The sequence below is a fragment of the Centroberyx gerrardi genome, chromosome 8 (assembly GCF_048128805.1).
Source record: "Centroberyx gerrardi isolate f3 chromosome 8, fCenGer3.hap1.cur.20231027, whole genome shotgun sequence".
NCBI lineage: Eukaryota > Metazoa > Chordata > Actinopteri > Beryciformes > Berycidae > Centroberyx > Centroberyx gerrardi.
In genome coordinates, this window is record NC_136004.1 from 7293760 (window position 1) to 7315993 (window position 22234).

The 22234-nt window shown below is 49.0% G+C and overlaps 1 protein-coding gene across 6 annotated transcripts in view; it reads left to right on the top strand.

Annotated features, from left to right (window-relative positions):
* The window catches only part of fbrsl1 (fibrosin-like 1), a 272295-nt gene that overhangs the window by 221699 nt on the left and 28362 nt on the right, over positions 1 to 22234 (top strand). For all 6 annotated transcript variants that reach the window (XM_078285060.1, XM_078285058.1, XM_078285057.1 and 3 more), the window contains one exon: positions 10917 to 10965. In XM_078285060.1, coding sequence (XP_078141186.1) covers positions 10917 to 10965 — 49 coding nt within the window. The remainder of the gene's footprint in view (positions 1 to 10916; positions 10966 to 22234) is intronic.

Sequence of the window (22234 nt, forward strand, 5' to 3'; positions counted from 1 at the left end):
ATGCAAACGCATCAAATATATCCTCTTCCCCCTGCCCTCCTCTAACATAGGCCTGTCTGGGGATTTGTGTTCAGATGCATGCCAGATCAAATTCCTCTACAGGTGCTACATTATAATCAGAGATAACTGCCTGTGGGTTTACGCTGAGTTCACCAGGGCCCACGAGAGACCAAAGTTGATAATAATTACATTCTTTTCTGACAAAATGCATAGCACCTCTGCATTTGGATGTTTTTTATTGTGCATAATAAGAATAGAGTGTGAGTGCTCAATAGTAATGATGTAGCGCTGCAAGGTTCAAAGAGTCCTCCAGTCAAGTCTTGACGGGGTGTCACACAGGCATTTACGCCACACCATCAGCCGTAGATGCCGTAGGTTTCTACACAATGTTCTTGACTAATTCCCATTCAGTTGCAGCAACGGATGATTGTGTAATTGAAAACCACCAGCACCGCAGCCATTGTCACAAGGTCAGGTCGCGGTGTGGTATGCCAGGCTGATGTTACACAGTAAGTGTAAAGTCTAAAGTCATAAGCTCTCTCACAAGGTCTCCGCAGTTGTCGCGTTGGCGTTAAACTAGCTTGCGCCGCATTCCCCAGAGGTACGCAGTTAGCTCAGCCCCCCCCGCCGTCACCTCTTCTTCTCCCAAAGAGCAAAGCTCCTGGCATGTCCCGCCGATATGTCATCGTGTTTATTTATACACGCCAGCCCCCGCTCATAAAGTCACACATCTGGGCCGCCAACGACAGGAGAGCTCGAGCGCTATGCCGTGTCATGAGAGTCGGGAGATGTATGGGGAGTTCATAGCTCAGTCTAGGCGCCCGCTTGCCCCGTAATAAACCGGCTTCCATGACATGCCTGAGTCAGGACCCTGTCATGTACTCATGCAGGGGAATAAAGACATCAATAAAAACACAACACCGCAGTCTAAATAAAGGATGCGTGGCGGTGACACAGCAGGGGGGTGTACCGTGGGTTGCCGGGGTGCCGTTTCTATATTAAATTCCTACCGTAGCCTCAGAGCTCAACTCACTCAACCCACTAACAGCACGACCGGCCTCCTCTTCAGCATCGGCTTACATACAACAAGCAGCAAACGCTGTAAACGAACCACGTCCCCTTGCCTGCCTCTGGCCCTCTCAACGCCACCGTGTTTAGCAACGAAATTAAGCCCCATCCGTCGTAAACACCGACGCATAATGCTGAGGCAACACCACCTCTATTTATAAGGGCAGCTGAGTGGTGGAGGTATTTCTAAAGGGGGCTGCCGGGGTGTCGGGTGTCCTGTCCAACCCCGCAGCGAGGCCTCGGAGAGAGGCTTGGGTTACAGCTGCCAGAAACCCGAGGTCCGGTGTCCGCTTCAAAAGTAAATTCCACTTAACGTGCCGCGTCCCTTTCCAACATGACCCCGGGGGCTTTAGCGGTCCGAGCCTCCTTTATATAGCGCATCGCATACCATGTCTGCTTGTGCCAGCGGGGTGGATGGTGTCCGTTTGAGTGGCGTTTTTTGCAAGGGGTGCCAGTCGTCCCTGCCCCCGCTATTTCAGTTTTCCACTCCCCTCCGCCTCCCCCTCCCCCGCTCGCCACCTCCCCGTCCTCCCCGTCCTCCCCGACTTCCCCCTCATTCCTCTGCAAGACAAGTGGCTGTATTGATCCTGAGAGGCTGGCCTACTTTCATGCTGGCGGCTGACATACGAGCGGAATGCCGGGCTGAATTCCTAAATCCCCCTTCGCTTCAATTCAGCTGCCGTTGTAGTCGAGGAGAGATGCCGTTACTAAACCGGCATAAACAGCTTCCCGCCCCCCACCTCCCATTACCCCCCGATACACTGCGGCCCCGTGCGAGCTCAGCAGAGAGCCCGGCCGGAAAAGGTCAGGGGTCACGGGGATCCAGTGCGTGCAGGGTGTAGGGTTTGGGAGGCCGTGGGATGCAGATGAGAAGTGGGGAGGCCGGCGTGCGGAGCCGAGATCCCCTGCAGCTCCGCCGGGCCCCCCGGTCAGCCCCGAACTCCCACCGACATTAGCACAACATTTATTTGTGTTAGAGGGGAGGTGATTCATATTATTCAAAATCACTGGCATGGTCCGGGTGAGATGTGCCTCTCGCTGCGCATTTTTTCCTCTCATTAAAGGTGTCCGTGCCCAGAGGAGCGAACCAGTGCCTACCACACATTTCCATGTAGTGCCAGCTCTGCCTTTTCTTCCCTTTGTGCGCTGTCTTTCACTGCAGCAGAAATTCACTGTGTGTGGGTTGAGGCAAGGGAAAGGGTCACAGCTTTTTTATCGCTGCATTATTTAAGATCCGAGGAGCCGGGGTGTTTTTTTTTTTTTTGATTTTTTTTCCTTTTCCCCTCTTAGCGAATTCTTCCAAGTCAAAAGCGCAGTACGGTCTTGAGAGAGAGAAAGAAAGGAAGAATGTAACTTGTGTAGCCCGGGGTGGGCTATGACTCACCTAGACATTGTTCAGATGGAGTAAAAAAAAAACAAGTTCAATAGGAGTTTCTATTGAGCGGTGCTTAAAGCCACCTTTCTCTTAACAAGCTGCAGTGAGAGGTGGTTTGCCTACCAAGCTTGCCTGCAGCTCTCCGCAGGGCGATTATGTCACGGCGGGCCAGTCAGAATGATGTGTATCTCTCTGTTAGGAGGGAGCTCTACTGCAGCAAAGGCTCCGACTAGGAATATTATTATTATCTCCTCCAGGATCCTCTCCACAGCAACAACGGTGCCGCATTGTGAGAGCTCTGGAGAAAGCTGTTTTTGAAATAATCCGCCTGTCTGTTATCCTGCCTCTCAGACAATAACATCCAGATAGGCTTTTTTATTTTCCACCTCCCACACTGACAATAGGGGTAAAAGCTTTACAACAAAAGGATGATGTGGATGTGGGGGGACAGCGAGTTTCCGTGACCCGTCCTATCATACCTCCTCACAGCGGCCCCCAGAGGAGGTGGGATTTGGCCGCGGCTGTTGACCAGCCAATCGGGGAGCGGCGAGCCGTGTCTTAAAGGGCTATCTGCCATCTCGGGCTGCCAAGGAGCCCGGAGAGCCGGGAGAAGCCACCGGTAGTCCGATCCCTATCGTGGGCCGGGGAGTAATGAAGAACAGCCCCCCGATTCCGCCGGGAGATTACCCGCGCCTCTTATCTCCGCTGGCACACGGTTTGACATTAAAAAAGGAGAAGAAGGCCACGCCCTTTCCACACTCAGCCGTGCCGCGCCGCGCCGAGCCACTGCTATCTCCTGCTTCTGTTTTTCTGTCTCCCGTTGTCGTTATCGCTCTCTCTCTCTCTCTCTCTGCCTCTCTCTCTCTCTCTCTCGCCCCATTGCTGTGGTCTCGAGCAGGACTTAATCACAGTGCAATGGCTGTGCCACGCTGACCCTTATCTCACCCTAAGAAAGATAATACTATCTGCCTCTCATCGGCTGCCATCCCCCTCCTTCCCCATCCACCCACACACACACACACACACACACACACACACACACACACACACTCAGTCGACAGGGGGTGGAGAGCCATGCGTGCTTTTATACCGCTGAGCTCAGATCCGGTGTTGCATTAATTGAGTTAAATGGATAGCGATGGTCGAGATGATTTGTCTGTCGGCTTTTATTGCTGCAATTTAGACTGTGCCTCATTGCATTATGCCGCTTAATGAGAGCCCTTTGCAGCCGTTTTGTCTCTGCTGGTATTAACACGCACAGGTTCACTTCACAGGGGAAAGTGGGAACGCGCCGGCCCTAATTTCCTGCAATAATCAACTGAAAGCGCCTCCTCCAACTCTGTCATTGCCATTTTGTTTTTTAAATGGGGATTCGCTGTTTTTTTTTTTGTATTATTATTTTCCTGTTTCTTACTGTTTAGGCTCTGGGGTTGAGATTCTCATTTGTCACCTCCTCCATCCCTACACCCCCCCCTCCTCTCCCAACCCACCTCCATCCCCGGCCCCTCGCGGGGAGTTTTTTCGAGCGGGCTCCGGAAAAAAAAAATATGTCACGTCCTTTTTCCTTCATTTCTCCTTATCTGGTTAGTGCTGGCTGTGGGCCTGCCGCGCCGCTGATTTGTGACCCTCTCTGTCTGCGGCGGCGAGAGGCTTTAATGCGATGCGTGCCTCTGCCCTTCTCCCCGCTGATGAAACAGGCCCCTGCACTCCCCTGATAGACTGCTAATTTGTATACTAAACTGACAGGCAGCCGTGATAAGGGCTAGCAACTGCTGCACAGCCGGGGGGAGGGGGAGGGGGGGTGCGGTGTGTGTTGGGGGGGGGGGGGGGGGGGGGGTGCAGGGTGGTGGTAAGTGAGACGAAGGGTAATATTTTACACAAAGCTCGAAGCCCCCCCACCCTCCCTCCCCGCTCCCTCTCTCTCGTCGGCATTCATTTCCCTGCCTCTGTTGCTAGGGGGGGGAGGAGGAGGAGCAGGAGTCGTCAAACCCCCCCCCACCACCACACACACACACACACACACACACACACACGTCATAGGTGGCTATGAAAATGGCACTTGGGGCTAAATATAAAGAGGTTTATGCGGGTGTGTGTGTGTGTGTGTTGTGTGTGCAGGGGAGACCACTCCATTCTGCACGGTCACTATGGAATTCATTATCATCTTAATGATGCTCCAGTTGAGGCGAGTATCTGTTGGTTGACAGTTGCGTGGGAGGGTTTCTTCTCTCTCGCTTCCCTCCTCGCTGTATTTCCCATCATGCTCGCTGGGGGGTTTTGCAGTCTTGCTGGCCCACACCTGTTCTGACAAGTGAGCGGCGGCGGCGGCGGCGGCGGCGGCGGCGGGTGGGGGTTTGGGTGGGTGGCGGTGGGGGGGTGTTGGAGGTAGGGTAGCTGGTAGCTGTTCCCCTACCCTGGGAAAGCGTAGCAGCGCTGCAGCTTATAATAAACGACCGCTCGGGAGGTCATTAAGTTTCTGGAACGGAGGGGGGGTGGGGTGGCGGGGGGGTGGGGGGGGGTGGTGGAGGACGAGGTGGGTGGGTGGGGGGGTGAGAAGGACAAATGCAGGGGAGATAATTAATTTGGTGTCTCCGTTGCAGCCCGGGAGCCCTAGGCCTGCCGTGCATGGCTAACGCGGCATTAATCGCTAACGTAGCATCCGTGGGCAAGGCGAGGACGGCGGTGGCGGAACCCGGAGCAGAGGAGGCGTCCGGGGTGAAAGGGCGGCGGCACTCCAGGGCCCTGAGTGGGTGCTGATGGAAATGTTTATCAAAGCGGCCAGCTACTCCCACATGAATAGAGGAAAGAGGGCCACTAGTAGGGTCCGAGCGATACTAATATTTTGGGGATTTAAGCTCACGATAGCCGATATTTTGTGCCGTTATTCATGAACTTTAAAAGTGTCTATTTTCCTGCCAAAAAATTACAAGTATTCAAATTTCTCTGACAATTTGATTTTTTGAATGGGTGGAAAAGCCTGTGAAAGAAGCATTTAGACCATCATGTGATAGTAAAACTCCATTGAAACCCCTAATAATAATAATAATAATGCAATATATACTGTACATGCACACTCCAATCAAAATATCGCATTAGAATTAATTCAGCTCAAGGGTTTCCCATAGACAACCAGTGTAGTATTGATCAATGATACAATAAATATGCAGTCAAACAAACTATTACATCCATCATATTGGAGGTGGACAATGCTCACTAGACCAATATCGGCCCTATCTATAGGCAAACTGATATATTGGTCTAAACCTGTTGAGAGAGGGAACGGGGAACTTTGGGTGACAGTAAATGGCGGGCGGTAGAGAGGAGGAGAAGGAGGTGGAGAAGAAGGTGGAGGAGAAGAAGGAGGAGAGGGCAGTGAAGGAGGAAGTTGACAGTGATGAAACACCGAGCGGGGAAGCAAATTAACACTGTGTGTGTGTGTGTGTGTGTGTGTGTGTGTGTGTAGAGGTGGGAGGTGTTGAGGTTGGGGGTCCACGGACAGAGAGGTTCTGCCAGGGTAATTGAGAGCTCGCTCGCCCCCGTCAGAGTGTGTGCCCTCTCTCTCTCTCTCTCTCTCTCTCTCTCTCTCTCTCTCTCTCTCACCCGTACTGTGTTGTTGGTCCAGGCTAACCATGTACTGATACAGGAGCATCAACTGCCTCCTCCTCCCTCAAGGCATCAAACCCACTCATTTGGCTGTCAGGGAGGTATGCACAGCACTGTGCTGTGTTTGTTGGGTATGCTCTATTACGCTCAATTACACAATAGTAAAGCGCGGCACTGATATGCATACAGTTGTTTTCCTCTGCCTATGGTTATAGCTATGGAATAACATCCATTCTGTAAAAGTGGCATCATTTTGTCAAGTTAAGTTTTGTACTGTCTTTAAAAGATACTGTATTTTGTTTTGTTGTGCTGTCAATCATTTTGCAAGAGTATGTCTCTCTGCTTTCAAGTGATTGAAATCTCATTTTGGAAAACTTTTCATTTATAACCACTGTTGGTCCATATCTGGTTTGTGGTCTATGAGTGTTAAGATTAGCCTCCTTACCAAGGGGAAGTTGTCCTACAACAGTCTGTCAAGAACGTAGCATGTGCCAAATGACTCAGAACTAAATTGTAATTATAGGCTTTGCAGGCGCGAGCCCACAACAAAGCCTACTAACAGGTTTCTTTGTTTTCATGCTGCAGCTGTTGTGATAACGCTGCCAGCCTGTGTAAAAAAATTATGTTTTATACCGGGGTGGGGAAGGGCTTTGGCTGCTCGGTGGAGGGGGGCTATTTGGAATTTAGTTTTATTCAGTCTGGGTTTTCCTAACCTCTGGCCGCGGTATTTCTTCCTCTCCTGTTCGGAGATGTTTTGCTCAGCGCCGAGGAATGCAGGGCATGCAGTAGGAGCGCTCAGATCAAAGGTAGACGGACGGCCCGGGGACCGTTTGATATAAAGCAGGGGGCTGGGCGGGCGGGTGGGGGGTGCGGGGAAAGAAATTGGTCTCTCAGCAGTCTTTACTAAATGAGGTTAATTGAATCTGGGTAATTGCTGACCTTCCTGTCTTGGTGAAATCACAGCCTTAACTGATCAATGCCTTTCATAAATTCATGCCTGAAGGTCATTCGGTTGATTACCGCCCTCCCTCGCCGCCTGCATCGCCCCGTTCAGTCAGGCCCATTGTGCAAAAATGAAGCGTGGAAGCGTTTTAACACTAAAAGAATGCAATTAAGCTTGTCTCAGATTTTCTAAATTAATTAGCTCGCGGTGCTGTTAAGTAAAAGCGATGTGGACGTCTGAAAATTGCCAAAGATTTTTTTTTTTTCCTCCCCCCGCTTCTTTGCTGTGACAGCAAATGCAGAAATGCCTCGCAGTAAATGTCTCACTTAATGCTGGCGAGGTTTTCTGCCTCTCTGCTCTCCCTCTGCGGTTCAACTATTATCTGGAGATTTATGCAGCCAATAAGTCACTGGTGTTCGGGGAAGTTGGGGGACTTTTTAAAACAAACAGCAGTGTAATTTGTAATTTGGCATTCCCTAAATCTGGGAATTATGGTTCTGCGTGTGGCTCTTCGGGGAGTTAGCACTCTGTTGGTGGGTTTACTAGCCCACCTCCCCCCCTGGCCTCCCTCGCTTTCTTTCTTTCTCCCTCTCTTTCCCTTTCGCGCCTGGCGAGGAAACGGGAGGATTTCACAGCTGCTGAGAGCTGAGCCCCGGCTGGGCCCTATGACCTCCTCCTTGCTTCCCCCCCCCCCCCTCCCTCTGTCTCACTCCCTTTTTTCTCCCTCTCTCCAGCAGCCTCTTTCCTCAGGGAGCTCTTGTGTGGCTCAGAGGAAGCTGAATCATAAAGCATGGCTAATGAATAGAATAGGGAAGGAAAGCTGAGGCCTGCTGACGGCCCTCCAGAGAGGAGGCCGGGCCCCCGAAGCCCCAGGCTCAAATAGCAGACGGCCCCCACAAAGGTCAGGCTTCCTGCGGCCCGCTCCAAGGGCTTTTGGCTCCCAGGCAATGTGGCTTGAATTTCCCCCCTTGTTTTTTTGAAATGGTTAAATTTCCCCGTTTCCTTTGCAAAACCTGGCCTTTGCTCCTCTTTTTTCCTTCTGTCTGTCTCTTTCCCTCTCTCTCTATTCCCCCTCTGTCTCGTCTTTCCCGGTCTGTTTTTAATGGCAGCCAGGGTTCCCTCAACAAAGAGAGTGTGAAGAATTTGTTATACATGACCTCTGCGCGCCGCAACCGCAGGCAGCCCGGGCCGCCAGCAGCACGGCCCCGCGAAAAAATGTCAACTCGACCGGCGAAACCCAGAAAGTTCTGCGAAAACAACGGCTAGCCAAATCAGGGCTCTGCTTTGACATGCCTTTTTAAGAAGTGCTTTTGTAAGCCGGCCTTGTAATTGTGGATTATACGACTGACTCATTCAGACTTGGCAGGTGCAAAACAGAGCATTAAAAGCTAAATATTGGTTGTTGATGTTGCTTGGAATACGTTCGGAATATAAAACAGCTCACTGCACAGTCAAAATGGAGTGGAGAGGAATAAATAGATCTAGGTTGTCTAGGCGCTCGGCATACACAGCGTTTTCTGTTCTCTCTCACAGGAACATGTTATGTCTCCCTCACTCTCTGGATAACCGCTCTGGTCATAACAGTTGTTTTAATGGTTATAGTGGGTTATGGCATGACCTACCCCCGTCTTTTTTTGCTTCTGTGACCCCGTGCCACACTGAGCGAGCCCCTGAGCCAACTCCCGTGTCCATTTGACAAGCTTCATTTCATTCTGAGCCCATATTTTTCTCCCAGGGCCTCCGGGGCCGCGATTCAAGGCTGAGGTTGTGCTGCTACAGTGCCGAGGCTTGGTACTGAAGCGTTTAATGTCGTCCAAAGCTAACAAAGAGCCTGTGTTGTAGCCTGGCGCCCCGGTTCTGGGAGACTGAAAGAGGGCAATGCACAACGCTCTGTCTCTCCTCTCCTCTACTGTAAGAGGAAACAGAGCTCTCACTTCTGTCTGCCCCGCTCCTCATATCGAGACAAAACTAAACACCAGTTATTGACCTCTTTTGGTAGTTATTAGCTTCATTCACTTGGCGGCCATATCTGATTTCCATCATACTCAGGGAGGGAAACCCTATTGGAAGATAGTGAAGCATAAAGACTCAACTGTCTTTGGACAAAAAATGCTGTAATATCCAAACCAACTTGGTTGTAATTGTGTAAGTTGTAGCCAACAACTAGCAGTTTTAACCAGCTAAAGTTACCTAATGCTAACGTTAGCTAGCAGACAGGCATTTTTACTTTCAAAGAAGCGCCATTAAGAATATGAAGCATAATAATACTAAATAAAAGTCTGTTAATGCTAGGTGATAAATATAGTATTAACGGCATGAAGTAGCCTAGCTGACTGCTAACATTAGCTAACTACCTTCTCCTGCTCTGCTCAACTACGCCACAATATCAAATGATAATTTTGGTATATTTCAAGTTTTTTGTCAAAAGACTCTGTTTACATCTGCTAACGCTGTCTTCCAGGTAAAGGTTTGCCACTCCTAAATGTGACGTAAATCAAACATGGCCGCCGTGTGAACAAAGCAAATTGTTGAGAGAATCGGCGCTGTTGTGGTTAACGCCGAGACAAGACACTGAGCATAGACAGACAAACATGGTGGAGAACAGTAACACAGTGGCAGTGGAGGAGAGATTGGGAGGTCTTGGAAAGAAGAGGACGTCCTCAAAACACTTGTGAAGAACGAGCGGGATGCCAAGGACGGCCATCTGTGTTTACAGAATCATTTGCTTTCGCTCTCTGTCTCTGTCTCTCTTGCACTCACTCTGATTCACTGTTCATTCTTTACATATGCTCCCTTTGTGCCGCATAAAATACGAGCATGGCAGTTAAGGACACTCAGGCCCTTTGGGTGGAACATATGTTCGGCTCTTGCTGCTTTTTACAAGTCTGCAGATCCCAGATGAGAGGCGCTAACGCAGAAGGAAACTGTGAGTTTACACAAAGCCCCTGTATAGGCTGACATTACAGGCTAAGGAGGATGTTCATTGTTAATGTTAACTTCCAAGCACATCGGTTTTTTTTGTTACGGTATTTTGCACAACGCCGGGGTTGTGTGCGGATCTACTGCCTCTCAGTGTCCTCTCGGTGTTTAAATATTTTGTGTCTGTGTATTTTTGTAAAAATGTATGGTGTGTTTTGATTTCGGGAAGCACTTGCCAGAATCTACACATACATCTGAAGCGCAGAGGAATTGCAGTGTTTAGTCTACGTGTCTCCACTATCACTTAATAGTCAGATGCCTTTCTCCCTCAACTATTTGACTTAACTTCGATGTGACTACAAGTCACCAGGTTTTCTCTTCTCCTATTGACTCTCATTTATATCTGCCAACTCGGTCGCCACTGTTTTTGACTCCTGCAGTCAACAGATCAACAGATCTGGATACATCAGTTTACTACCAGTGTAGGCTGATATTATCATTGCATGTGAAACAAGCATATTGCTTTAAGGGCCACATTGTTCCATTCAAATACATTGCAGAACAAAATGAGATTTGCGAGAGTTGGTGTGTATGCAGGGGCCTTTGTCCTCTGATGCTGCATAGCCACCTTGCTGGGTTCCTCTTCTCTTTGACAGCATCCCTTATGAGGGCTTTCAGGTGGCACAACAGTGCCCCCTAATGTTACCTTCACAGGAAGAAGGCAGAGAGGGACTGTAGGGTACAGAGGGAGCTCTCCTAGTTGGCTGTAGTCTGTTGACTGTCCATATAATGCTGTGTGGGAGTTGGACTTTGCCTCCAAACACTCGTGTCCACATTTGTGGTTGAATAAAACCTTGCCGGGACAGGGGGAAAAAATGTGTTTCAGCGCTTGTGTTCACTCGATCATGTGAGTCAGTCTTTTTTTAAACAGGAATGAGCAATGATCGCTACGCATCCAGCGTCCACCCAACAAATCCACTAACGGTCTGTCTTCTCTTGTTTTTCCAGGTGTCTGATGTAGGATCTGAGAAGCTCTTTTCGCCCACCACACCCAAAGGTAAGAGTCTGTTTTCTCCATTCCCCCCCAGCCTCTCCTCCTCTGCCTCATTCACGCACACACACACAACAACAACCGGGTTCGCGAATGAGTCCAAATCTCCCCCACTCTAATCCTCCAGCTCCCATTCAGATTTAAATGTCAGCAGATATAAACAAGGTCTGGTGACTACATATGCATACATTTTTGCCCGGGTGCGGAGTGGCGTTTTTTGGACGACCCCGCCAAAGGCTTAGCCCTCCTACATATTGGTTCATTAGAGGGGATTTAGAGCCTCCCCGCCACATGCTCCCGCAAATGGGAACTTCCCCTCAGGCAATACAAGCTCTCTGACAGCAGGCCTGGACCGTAATGGACGCCAGAGGAAAGAGAGAGAGAGAAAGACAGAGAGGGAGAGAGAGCTTTGTCAGCCCCCCAGACAACAAAAACACTGTGTGTGTGTGTGTGTGTGTGTGCGTGTGCGTGTGCGTGTGTATGTGTGTGTGTGTGTGTGTGTGTGTGTTCACGCATGCATTGGTTTTGTATGTTTGCGTGTCCGCATGTGCACACCCACATATACGTGTCGGTGCATTGTGCATGTCAAGGATAGCATGTGGGCATATGGCGCCGTCTCCTCTGCACCTGAATATTCACTAAATGCGAGGATGTGTGTCAGGTTCGGGCAGGGAGAGGGGTGTGAAGGCCTGGATGGAGGGGGGTGAGGAGGGAGGAGGGAGGTGGAGAGGGGAGATCAGCCTCCCAGTGACAGATAGCAGCATGCAGAGCGTGTCCCCCCAGGGCAGGGACCAGGAAGCAGGGCCATTAACACAAGCAGAGGGAGAAGGAGCTGGAGGAGAACAGTGTAAAATGTGGCCATTTGAGGAGGGGGTGCGGGGGGGGAGGTCTGTGTCTGTGGGCCAGATTGGACAAATAGATCAGCCCGCCTCAACTGGACTGTTAAAAATGTCATTATAATGGACACTGCTATGTATTTACAATCAGGGATGTAGCATAGATGTAGTTTACTCTGTTAACTTTTTATTTGCAGAATACAGCTTACCCGTCGGGCATACATTTTTATGAGGTAAATTTGTAGTATACATCATAGGACATAGTGTCAAACTATATATAACTATATAAATATATAGATGTATTTATATTTACATTACAAATTGGCATGATATGCGGTAATTTGTAATGACCCATGTGATAAAGACTTTTTGTCTTTTTTCGCTTTTTCGCTTGAGTGTCTTGGTTTTCATTTTGGGTCGCTGTTTTTTAGAATTAATTTTTTTTACCAGCAAGCAATGGATCCAAAATTTTCCAGTATCAGTTTGAATCTACCTGTCCCTCCAAAGAGCACCTGTCTGTTCATATCAGGAAGCAGTGCTTCTGCCCTCTGTCCATGTATTTATATACAGAAACAGTTATATAGAGAAAGGCTCCTTTTTAAGGAAAAAAAACGCTATACTGAAAATGCAATTGATTTATATATACTAGTAGTTGTTTGCCTTATGCTGACCACAGACTGGAGGTCCTGTTTACCCACATTTTATTTACCACCACTTCACTAATTATAATAGATTCAACACTCAGACTATATAGTAATATATTATAAACGTTAAGTAATTTAGGTCACTGCATCCACTGTGGGAGCCAGGTTTTCCACTCAGGCACATATGACTGCTTGCTTAGCACAGTAGCTTCAACTGTTGAGTGGAAAAGCGTGGCAGACAGGGAGGAGGGAAGCCAGGCCTGCTGGCTGTGTGATGCAGATGACCTGTGACCGACGTCGGCCTCGTGAAACCGGCGTTCACAATGACAACGACTTCCAGACTTGCATGGTTTAGAAAACAACTAGACCGCGTCCGACTCCCTCTGCTCTCCACTGGTCCGCTGGACTGCTGCCGTTGTCAGCTGTCAGGGTGTTGAGTTGTTATTTTCCCTCCACGCCCGTACAGAACATGGCTGCACATGAACATACTCTGCTGCGGAGGACTGCTGCTACATTCACCCGCAAGCACATACGCAGACACACTCGCTCTGTTTTACACCCAAACACCCACACACACTCGAATATACACGCATCCAACACCCCTCCCGTGTCGGTGGGCAAGCGAAGGCCCTCGGTGGATCCCGCTAATGTGCGCACAGGGCCAGTCTGAGGATTAGGGCCCTGGAATTACAGCCAGACAATCCAATCAGAGCCTCTCCTGATTGTCACACGGATCAACGGGATCCTGTTTGGGTAATGTGCGTGTGTGTGTGTAAGACCTACAAGAAGAAGGGCACCAGATTAGGATTAGGGGTTAGAGCGGGTGAGGCGGCGGACATGCCTGTGACGGGATGAAGTGATTTGGTGATGATGAGGAAGAAGTTATTATGATGCCATGGCTGCAGAGCCGCCACCGGCTTCCTTTCCTCCCCATGCCAGTGTTGTTGTTTTGAGCTGTAATGGATTCTAGGACAGTGTTTGTTTTTGGCCTAGACTGTTTTTTCTGTGTGTGTGTAATGTGTGTGTGTGTAATGCAGAGCAGCCCACAGGCTGTTTTCCTCTGGTTTAGTATGCAGCGTATGTGTCCCATTACCGGTCTCGCTCACGGTCCTATGGGACCAATGGAAAGCCCGCTTTTCTCTGATCACCAGGCCTGTCGAGCTGTTGGCTGGGAGACATACACGCAGACAGATGGAAACACACACACACACACACACATGCACAAACATTATGGCACACATAAATATATAATGCTCTGATGATGTTTGGCTTGTACAATTCTCTAGGTAATGAGTGTTGTTTCTTTTACCTCTTTCTCGCGTTTCAACATTGCGCAGCTTTCTGGACTGCTTTGTTTTGGTGAGCAGTTACGGGTACAAACAGTCGGGGTCAAGTCCAGATTGCACACAGGCCTACAGTCTGTCATGTTAATGAAACGGTTCAGGGTTAATAGAGGAGAGGAAAGACCAACATTGTAATCACCGATGGCAGAGCGCTGTAATTATGCACACAGAACATGGTCTTGGGCAAAACCCAGACACCCCAGCCTTTTTCCTCTCCTCATATTTGCTTTGCTTTCGTCTCTGTATCGCTAGTCTGTTGACAACCTGTTATAGATTCAAGTTAATAGTACCTATAATAGTACAGCACACACTGTGCAATTCTCTCTCTGGAGAGGTAGCAGATGCTATGCTGAACGTCTGGCTGTGTTGGTGGTTATGAGCTGGGAAGGTACAGTAAAGGGCAAGCATTATCTAACTGTTATTGGTTTTTGTTTATTTCCTGTCTTGAACCTCCTGCAAATTATTGATTTCCTGGAGGATGGCATGTTTAAGTAAGAAACACTATGAAGCCTTGTGCTCTGCTCAAGGTGCTACTCTTATTGAATCAGATAGAGTTGCAGTTCAGAGTTTACAGCTGTCAGTTCCTTGAAGGCGAATGAAAAGCTAAATGTAGCTGCAGAGCACGTACGGGGCACCTCCGCAGAGCGCAGATAAACACTTTACGGATAGGCCTTCTTATGAGACTCCACAGTGCTGCGCCTATGGAGGAGGTGGGGAGTTACCACCTAGCTGTCAGGGGCTAGAAATATCGGAGGAGAACATTTTGGAATGTGGAGCGGCTGTGTTGAATGTTGTATATGTATTTGTAGAGCGATAGGTATAGTCTGAGTGCTGAGTATGTCTTGCACTGTATCTGAAGTCTTGTCCTCAGATACAGCACAGTACAATTGTACTGTGTGTCTCAGTTTGTACTGTGTTACTGCGAAAGTTGTTATGTCTCTGCACCAATGCCATCCAATCAAATTCCTGTTAATTGACTGACATTTTCTGACTCGGGGTCCATTTTTCTGACTCGGGGTCCATTTTGCCCGAGCGGTACCTGCCGCGGTGTGAGGCTACGCCCATGTTGTGTGCAGTCCGCCGGGCGAACCTGGGGCATCTTGGGATAGCAGGAGAAAGATTGGTGGAAAACCCATTTCTGAAGTGGATTTGTGCCCTTGTAATCCTGATTAATTTTGACCCGTTGTGCTCATTTTAAACAGCGCATTACAGTAAGCGTGAACACAGCAAGCTCCGGGGCGAAACCAGGAGCTTAGCGGCTTTGGGAGGCTTAGCTGCAGATGGCATTTTAAGCCGGACTTAATAAATTGTTTCCATTAAACTTACCGGCCCACACATACTGGATTAGGCCAGCGGAACAAAGGAAGGAGAGAGCGTGCAGACGAAGAGGAGAAAAAAAAACACACACACAACTGCCACCATGCACATCTGACTCTCTGTTAAAGTCTCTCTGTGGCTACATGAAAGGTGAAGACAGGGTTACTGTGGTATTCGGCGAGATAGAAGCCTTTCGACACGGATATAAAATCCACTCGCTTCAGATCTCCTACTTGTCAGGGATGTCGGACCAATTTGCTTAATTGACGTGGAAGTAAACAAACAAAAAAGATGCATAAACCATTTAGCTTGGCAGTGGATTTAGGGTTTATCCTCTAACTGTTTATATATAAACACAGTAGCAATGCAGTAGCTTAAGGATTTAGGATCTGCCCATACCCTGGGTTTTTTTTATGGAGCCTTTTGCTCATATATCCATCTCTGCTATTGTGGGAAATCAATTCCTTACAGGCTGAGCGGCAGAGCCCCGCCCCTCCCCTCCTCTATCCTCGGCCCGCCTCCGCCGTACCCCCCCACCTCTCCCACCCCCCCACCTCTCCCACCCCCCCATCAGCTCATGCCTTGCTCCCTAAGCTCTCATTATGTGCTACACAGTCCAGGGTCCCCGTGTCGAATCACTAATCAACCACCCTGTCTGCAGGCCCGCTCTCTCAATAGGTGCTGAGTGGCCTTTGTTCCGCCGCTGCTGTTTGCTGCATGTCAATAAAAAGAGCTATGGCCTCCTCCTCCTCCTCCTCCTCCTCCGTTACCTGGGCCAGCCATAGCCACGGGCCTGCCTCTGCACTGCAAGCTACAGGAAAATAACACACAGTCTGCTGGATTCTGAATGCCAGGGAAGGGAGGCAGGACGGAGGTTGGAGAGGGAGCGGCGAGGTCAGGGGCGGGGGGGATTGAGGGCAGCCCAGGCATAGCGAAGTAGATGAGAGAGCGTGTTTGTATTCGGCCGGGCAGCTCTCCTCTGGCCAGGTCAGTGTGATGTATCACTAACCTCGGCGGCCGGGCCTCACTGTTTGCGGCCTCTCGCCCATTAAATAATGAATAGAGGTTGACCTTCTGACCAACTAATCAGCTTTTCGCCGCCGTTGAATCGGGGCGGAGCGGAGGTGGATAGAGAGTGTGGCTGGCTGGCTGGCAGGCCAGATGACTGGAGGGCAGACATGTTGTTGGAAAAACACAGGGGCCGCGGAGGCTTCACGCAGCCAGATTAGCGGGCGCTGGAATTGAAAGCGGCCGTCACCGCTGTGGAATCTAAGCCTGGTAAAGCTCACCTCCAGTACCTACTGTGATTTGTTTGACAAAGCCCAGCCGGATCGCTGGAAATGCTTTCTTTATCAGGGGGACCAATGGCCCTGTATTGACAGAGCACTTATGGCCAAGCTCGGGGGTGTTGGTCCTTTGGCACTCGTATGTGACAGCCACACCGTATGTGCAATAGGGAGCTGGGGGGGGGGGGCTGCTAGTTCTGGATGCACGGCAGAAACCATCCCTGCCGCTTCCAACACCGCCTCACTTGTTATTGAGCCTGAACTGCAGCTCATGTGTTCCCTTGATTTAATTTAAATATTAAACAGGCACAAATCCTTAGCAGAATACAGAAATCTATGTTTTTGTGCGGTTGGCAGGAAGGCAGATAGGTTAGCGAACACTCCCTGCTAAGGCAGAGAAAATACTTAGGAGGAAACCAAAGAATAAGGCTTGTTTCTTTATTAATCTTTGGGTTATTATTGTTCGCAGTCATAGGACGGCTTATGAGTTGCGTGATTTGTTTTTGGAGAAAGCGGCCGATATTAATGCTCCTTTTATTGATAGTGCTAATGCTGTTTGTGCAGCTATCCCTGTCGGAGAGATGAAAATAAATAGGGGGAGCACGGCGGAGATAAGACACGTGTTTAATTATTAATTGAGCCATTACTGACAGAGATTGCCTTTTTTGATTTAAGGCAGGAAGCCAGCTTCAGGGACAGAAAAAGCAATTACAGAATTCCCAGCTTGCACCACCGCTGCCCATCGTTTCGCCATACTCTGTGAGAGATGGGTGAAAGGAGAGAAAACATACACACACACATACGTGCACACACACACGCACACCCTGTTACACTGTGATGTTCCATAAATTATTTTAATTCTTCTTCAATATTTATAGCGTTTTAAATTACAATTACATTGTCATGTACTATTTATGGGGAGTGGCAGGCGTTCAAAGGCGCCGAGGCACATTACCCACAATCCCTCCCTGGCCCGGCACCTTGAATAGCCGACTAGAGGGATTTGTTTGGTTTATGTTTCAATTCAGGAAGTGATACCAAACTGTTTTCCGAAGTTTTAAGAAAAAAAAAGAAAATTCAATTGATTCAGTTCCGATTTTCTTAGCACGAAAATTAGCTGGCGTGTAAAGTCATTGCCGATACGTCATGCGATCCCCTGGTGCGCTCTGTGGCCCCTTTGGAGCAACTATTAGGCCCATTAGGAAAGTGTCTGCTCTGTGGAAAGAGCCCGCTGTGCATGAAATATTAACTTAGTAACTGCTGGCGTAGCTACAACCTCAGAGCAGAAACTGCGTTAGGTAGTCAATGTGTTTCCTCCCTCGTGCCCATGTAAGCCATTACATGTCAGGAGGCTTGACACCTGTCAATCATCCTTATCACTCCCTGTCATCTGTGTCAGCAAGCCCGTGGGTGGTGATCGGCTATTGTGACAGAGAATGGGAGTCGCATTGAAGGCTGTGTGATTAGGCCCCATTGTGTGACTCTGTGTTCATTGACTGAATATGGATCCAGCTCTGGCAGTGGAGAGGGAGCAATTACAAGATCACTACAGGCCATGAGGGAGTTTTAGGAGAAGATGTGAGGGGCATGACCAGCTTTTTAGCTGCCCCGCTTTCACCATATCTTTTTTTAATTTGTAACACCAATGGCGCATCATCTCTGAGCTGTGCGTCCCATCTTACTGATAAGCACAGGTATACAAAGTTCTTCACAGTGTATCAGATAATGTCAGCATGAATGGGTGCATAAGTGTTTATATTGAATCTCTTTACTACTGAGCATTACTGTGCATCCCCAAAGCCTTTTCCGCTACAGCAGAGGTGTCGGCGCCCCCCCGGGATCCTTCCGTGCGCTCTCTCCGGTCGAGGTTAAATGATAAACTGCCACCTCGCTGCCATCTTGGCCTTTCCGAGCGTGTGATTCCCATCACCTTCTACGCCTCGACTGTGCAAACCTTCTGCCATCAGCAGCGTTGCACACCAAATCAGAAAAAAAACAAAAAACACAGATGCGTCTGTTTGCTGTGGCTGTGACCCGGAGGTGACACTTCCTTACACCTCAGCTGACATTTCTATTTCTGCAGTCATCAGCCGCGAGCACACAATGGGCAATAAGTATACTCAGTGTGGAAACGGGCTCGCTGTCATCGAGACAAGAGGGTGAGATATTATTTAATATGCTGTGTTTGTTGGCTGAGCTTAGTGGGTAAAGCGTTGCAGAGAAGAGATGGTTCTGTAGATGACTGTATTTTAAGCAATGGAATCCCTTTGACAGCAAAGCTGTATGCTGAACCCAACCCCACTTAGCAGTAGCCTTCCACCGGTCTAGTTCACTAACTGATTCACTAAGCCCCAGGCCTTAGCCATGTGTAGTGAGCTCATGCCTCACCAATGAACGGGGAGATCAGAGGTTCCCTGACAAGGGGAAGGCTTCTCGGGAGATAAGCTGCTGCCCCTGCGGCTAGCCGGCCGATTTGTGAAGCGCTGGTTGACTCTCGTCTCAGTGGGGAAGCGCCACCGGCCAAAATGGATGTAGGCTCCTTGTGTTTTCGTTTTTTTTTTTTTTTTTTGTTTAAATGGCCAATTCAGAAGGGATGACTCCAGAGAGCTGTAGCTCTCATCTCATCTCCTGTGTAATCTTCCTCCTCCTCGTCCTCCTTCTCCAGTGGAGACACAGCCAGCTGCAGGGCGGAAGGCATTTGCATTGTTTATTTGGGAGAATGCATGACCGGCGCCTTATCACTGCTGTCAGGCCTGAAATGTAAAGCGTGTCGCCTGTGATCACTTGCAGGTTTTCTTGTTTTTAATCCTTTATTCCTAGCTACAGTCGTTCTGCCAGCGAGAGTGGGTTTTTTTCTTTTTGCCGGCCCGCATTTGTTTGAAGATCCCAGCTCCCCGCTATGTGCGTTTTAAGCTCATCTGTGTTGAGCGGTTCAGAGCCAATGTTGTTTGCAGATGAGGCTGTAACGCTCATTGACAAAGCCAGATGGTAGGCGATTGTGGCCAAACACGACGCTTGGATAATGTACAATCGCTGGCAAGGGGACAGTCGTCAGCCTAGATGGATATTACAAACATGCTTGTAATGGATTGGACGTTTTGGGAAGCAGTTCACACAGGCTTATAAAGATGGGAAAACCATCGCCAGGAACAGGACGGATGTAAAATGCTTCAGATTCCATGACGGACAAGGACATCCACGCATTAGAAGAGCGCGCCAGAGAGGATTCTGGGGAGGTGGAAGCTGAACCCGGGAAGCCAGATCCCAAATCAAACAGAAATATCAGCCTGCCATATAAAGCGTTTTCCAAGAAGATGGGTGGTCCACTTCGACTGTTTGTTCAGTACGACTGGATTTCCCTCCTCCCGTACCTTTCCAGCGGTAGCTTATTAGCATCCATGTTTCTGTCAGTGCCCTCTCAGAGCCACTCTGTCTAGAAGCAATACCACAGGCTTGGACTAGTACAGTACGTTTCACAGAGCGCTGGCTTCGGAGAGTTTTTGCGATAGGCCCCAGCCATTAGCCTTGAACTCAACACATGGTGAAAGCAGTAACCCGACACGCACCGCTGAGAAAGAGCTTGTGTTTGGTCCTGGATTTCACCGGGCGTGAGCGCCATTAATCGGCCCAGTGTTATGTTAAGAGACAAGCGGTAATTCGTTCAGACGCGGGGGCCTGCATTTGGGGCGTTTCAGGGGAGGCGGGGGAAGAAGAAAAAAAAGAACATGCACAGTGTGGTCTCCTCCAATAATCAAGCGGTCATCTGTTTGGCTGTTGTTTTTGGCTACCGGAGAATTCCCTGCGCTGGGCCCTGGTGTAGGGCCCCCTAATGGCCTCTGACTGACTGTAATGCCCCATTCAGCAGAGCAAGGGCTCCAACCTCCTTGGCTGTTGGGTTAGTGCTGCTGTGTTGAGGGGTGAGCAGCAGGACTGGGATCGCACTACTGTTTGCTTTGGGAAGCAGAGAGAGAGATTGCTCCAATGCCACATGACCCATGGAGAAGTGTGTGAGCTCGTGTGTGGAGAGCGCTAGCAGCTGTATTGACGAGGGTTAGCCCGATATATCGTCTTGCCGATATTGGCCTTTTATTGCTAAAGATCGGATAAAGGCTTGTGGTTGTCCTCAGTTTGTTTGATTACATATTTATTGTATAAATACTAAATCAGTACTACTGAATATCTATGGAAAGCCCTTAACCTGAATTGATTCTAATGCAACATTTTGATCAGACTACACAAGGATGCATGAACAAGTTTTATCATCAATACTATTATTATTATTAGTAGTAGTAGTACTAGTAGTAGTAGTAGCAGTAGTAGTAGTAGTAGCAGTAGTAGTAGTAGTAGTTGTAGTAGTAACCTGGGTTTCAGTGGAGAATTTTAGTGTCCTATGGTCTAAATTCTGTTTCAAAGGCTTTTAGAGAATACAATTCTGGGCGAAACACTGAATACTTGGACATTTTGGGAATTTTTTGGCATGAGAATTGTCAAATTTAAAGAAATTGAATATTGGCACAAAATCAGTTTCAGTCCAAAACTATTGGCATTGATATCGGCCTTCTAAACTCTACATCAGATGAAGCTTCACAGTGACCAATTATATCAAAACCTTGCTTCCCCTTCCACCTATATTTTTGGAAAAGATCAATATACAGCATTATGATCACTAATGATACAGGTATTGACTCGTCAGCTGCTAAGTGCAGGGCGAGTGCTGAAGAGCCCAGGGCCCCTTATCAGCTGCAGCACACTGTATTAGTCTGCTGGCCCGGCGTAACATCGGCCTAATCCTGGTAGCAGGTGCCACCAGAGCCGAGGTAGAGTGGACATGTTTTTCAGAGGGGATGAGCCATCTGGGTCTCGACACTTTATAGTGCTTAAAACACACTCTCAAGTGTGACGCTCCCAGCACTTACCCTTTAGCCGCACACAATAATCTCGGCGCTGCACGGCTGCTAAAGAGAGAGGATGCTTTCAGGAAAATTGACAGGGTTTGATTTGGTGCGGAGCCTCCTTTTCGACACAGCTCCGCGAAACAGTCAGACACGCTTGCCGGTTTGGTTTTGATTCTTCTAACTCTCCCACTGTTGTCATCCGCAGTCTGAAATATGTCGAGCAGAAAGAAAGTGTGTTTGTTTTGTTTTGTTTTGTTGTTGTGTTTTTTGCTTTTGTGCCAGCCTGCCTTGTTCGACACTTTTCCGGGGCCTTGTGTTGTTTTTTTCCTAGTGTAGTCTGTTTCATCTTGCGAGCGATTTGGCTCGTTTTGGAGTCCAATTTCTCTCCTGTTTCACCGTGCGCACTACCCCCCCCCACACACACACACACACACACACACTGACACACACACACTTCCCGCAACTGACACACCGCCTTCACACTCCAAACAAATCAATTCTTCGCTTGCTGCACTTAGAGCGCCACAGTGAAATGCGGCAGCTCATAGCAGTCCCGAAACTCGCAGGCTATTGTTAATGTTCCTTGTCCACTCCGGCGCTAGGAGGATTGGCCCATATTGTCAAATGCGTGTGTGTGTGAGTGTCTGCCTACCTGCCAGTGTGTGTGAGTGACTAGGGGTTAGAGGAGATGAGAGCAGACAGTGGTGGGCTTGGGTTAGCAGCGGCCCCACAGGTCAGGATCCGGGCCTTGTCTCCATTAGTTTTCCTGACACGACTCCCTGCCCTCTGCTCCCTCTCTCCTCTCCTCTGCCTTATTAACTCCCCCCCCCCCCCCTCTCTCTCTCTCTCTCTCCCTCTCTTTCTGTCTTGCCTTTCCTCCATCCTTCCCCTCCCAGTGTGGGTCACTTTATCCCCTTTTCTCCCTCTCTCCCTCCCTCTAATCAGGAATGATGG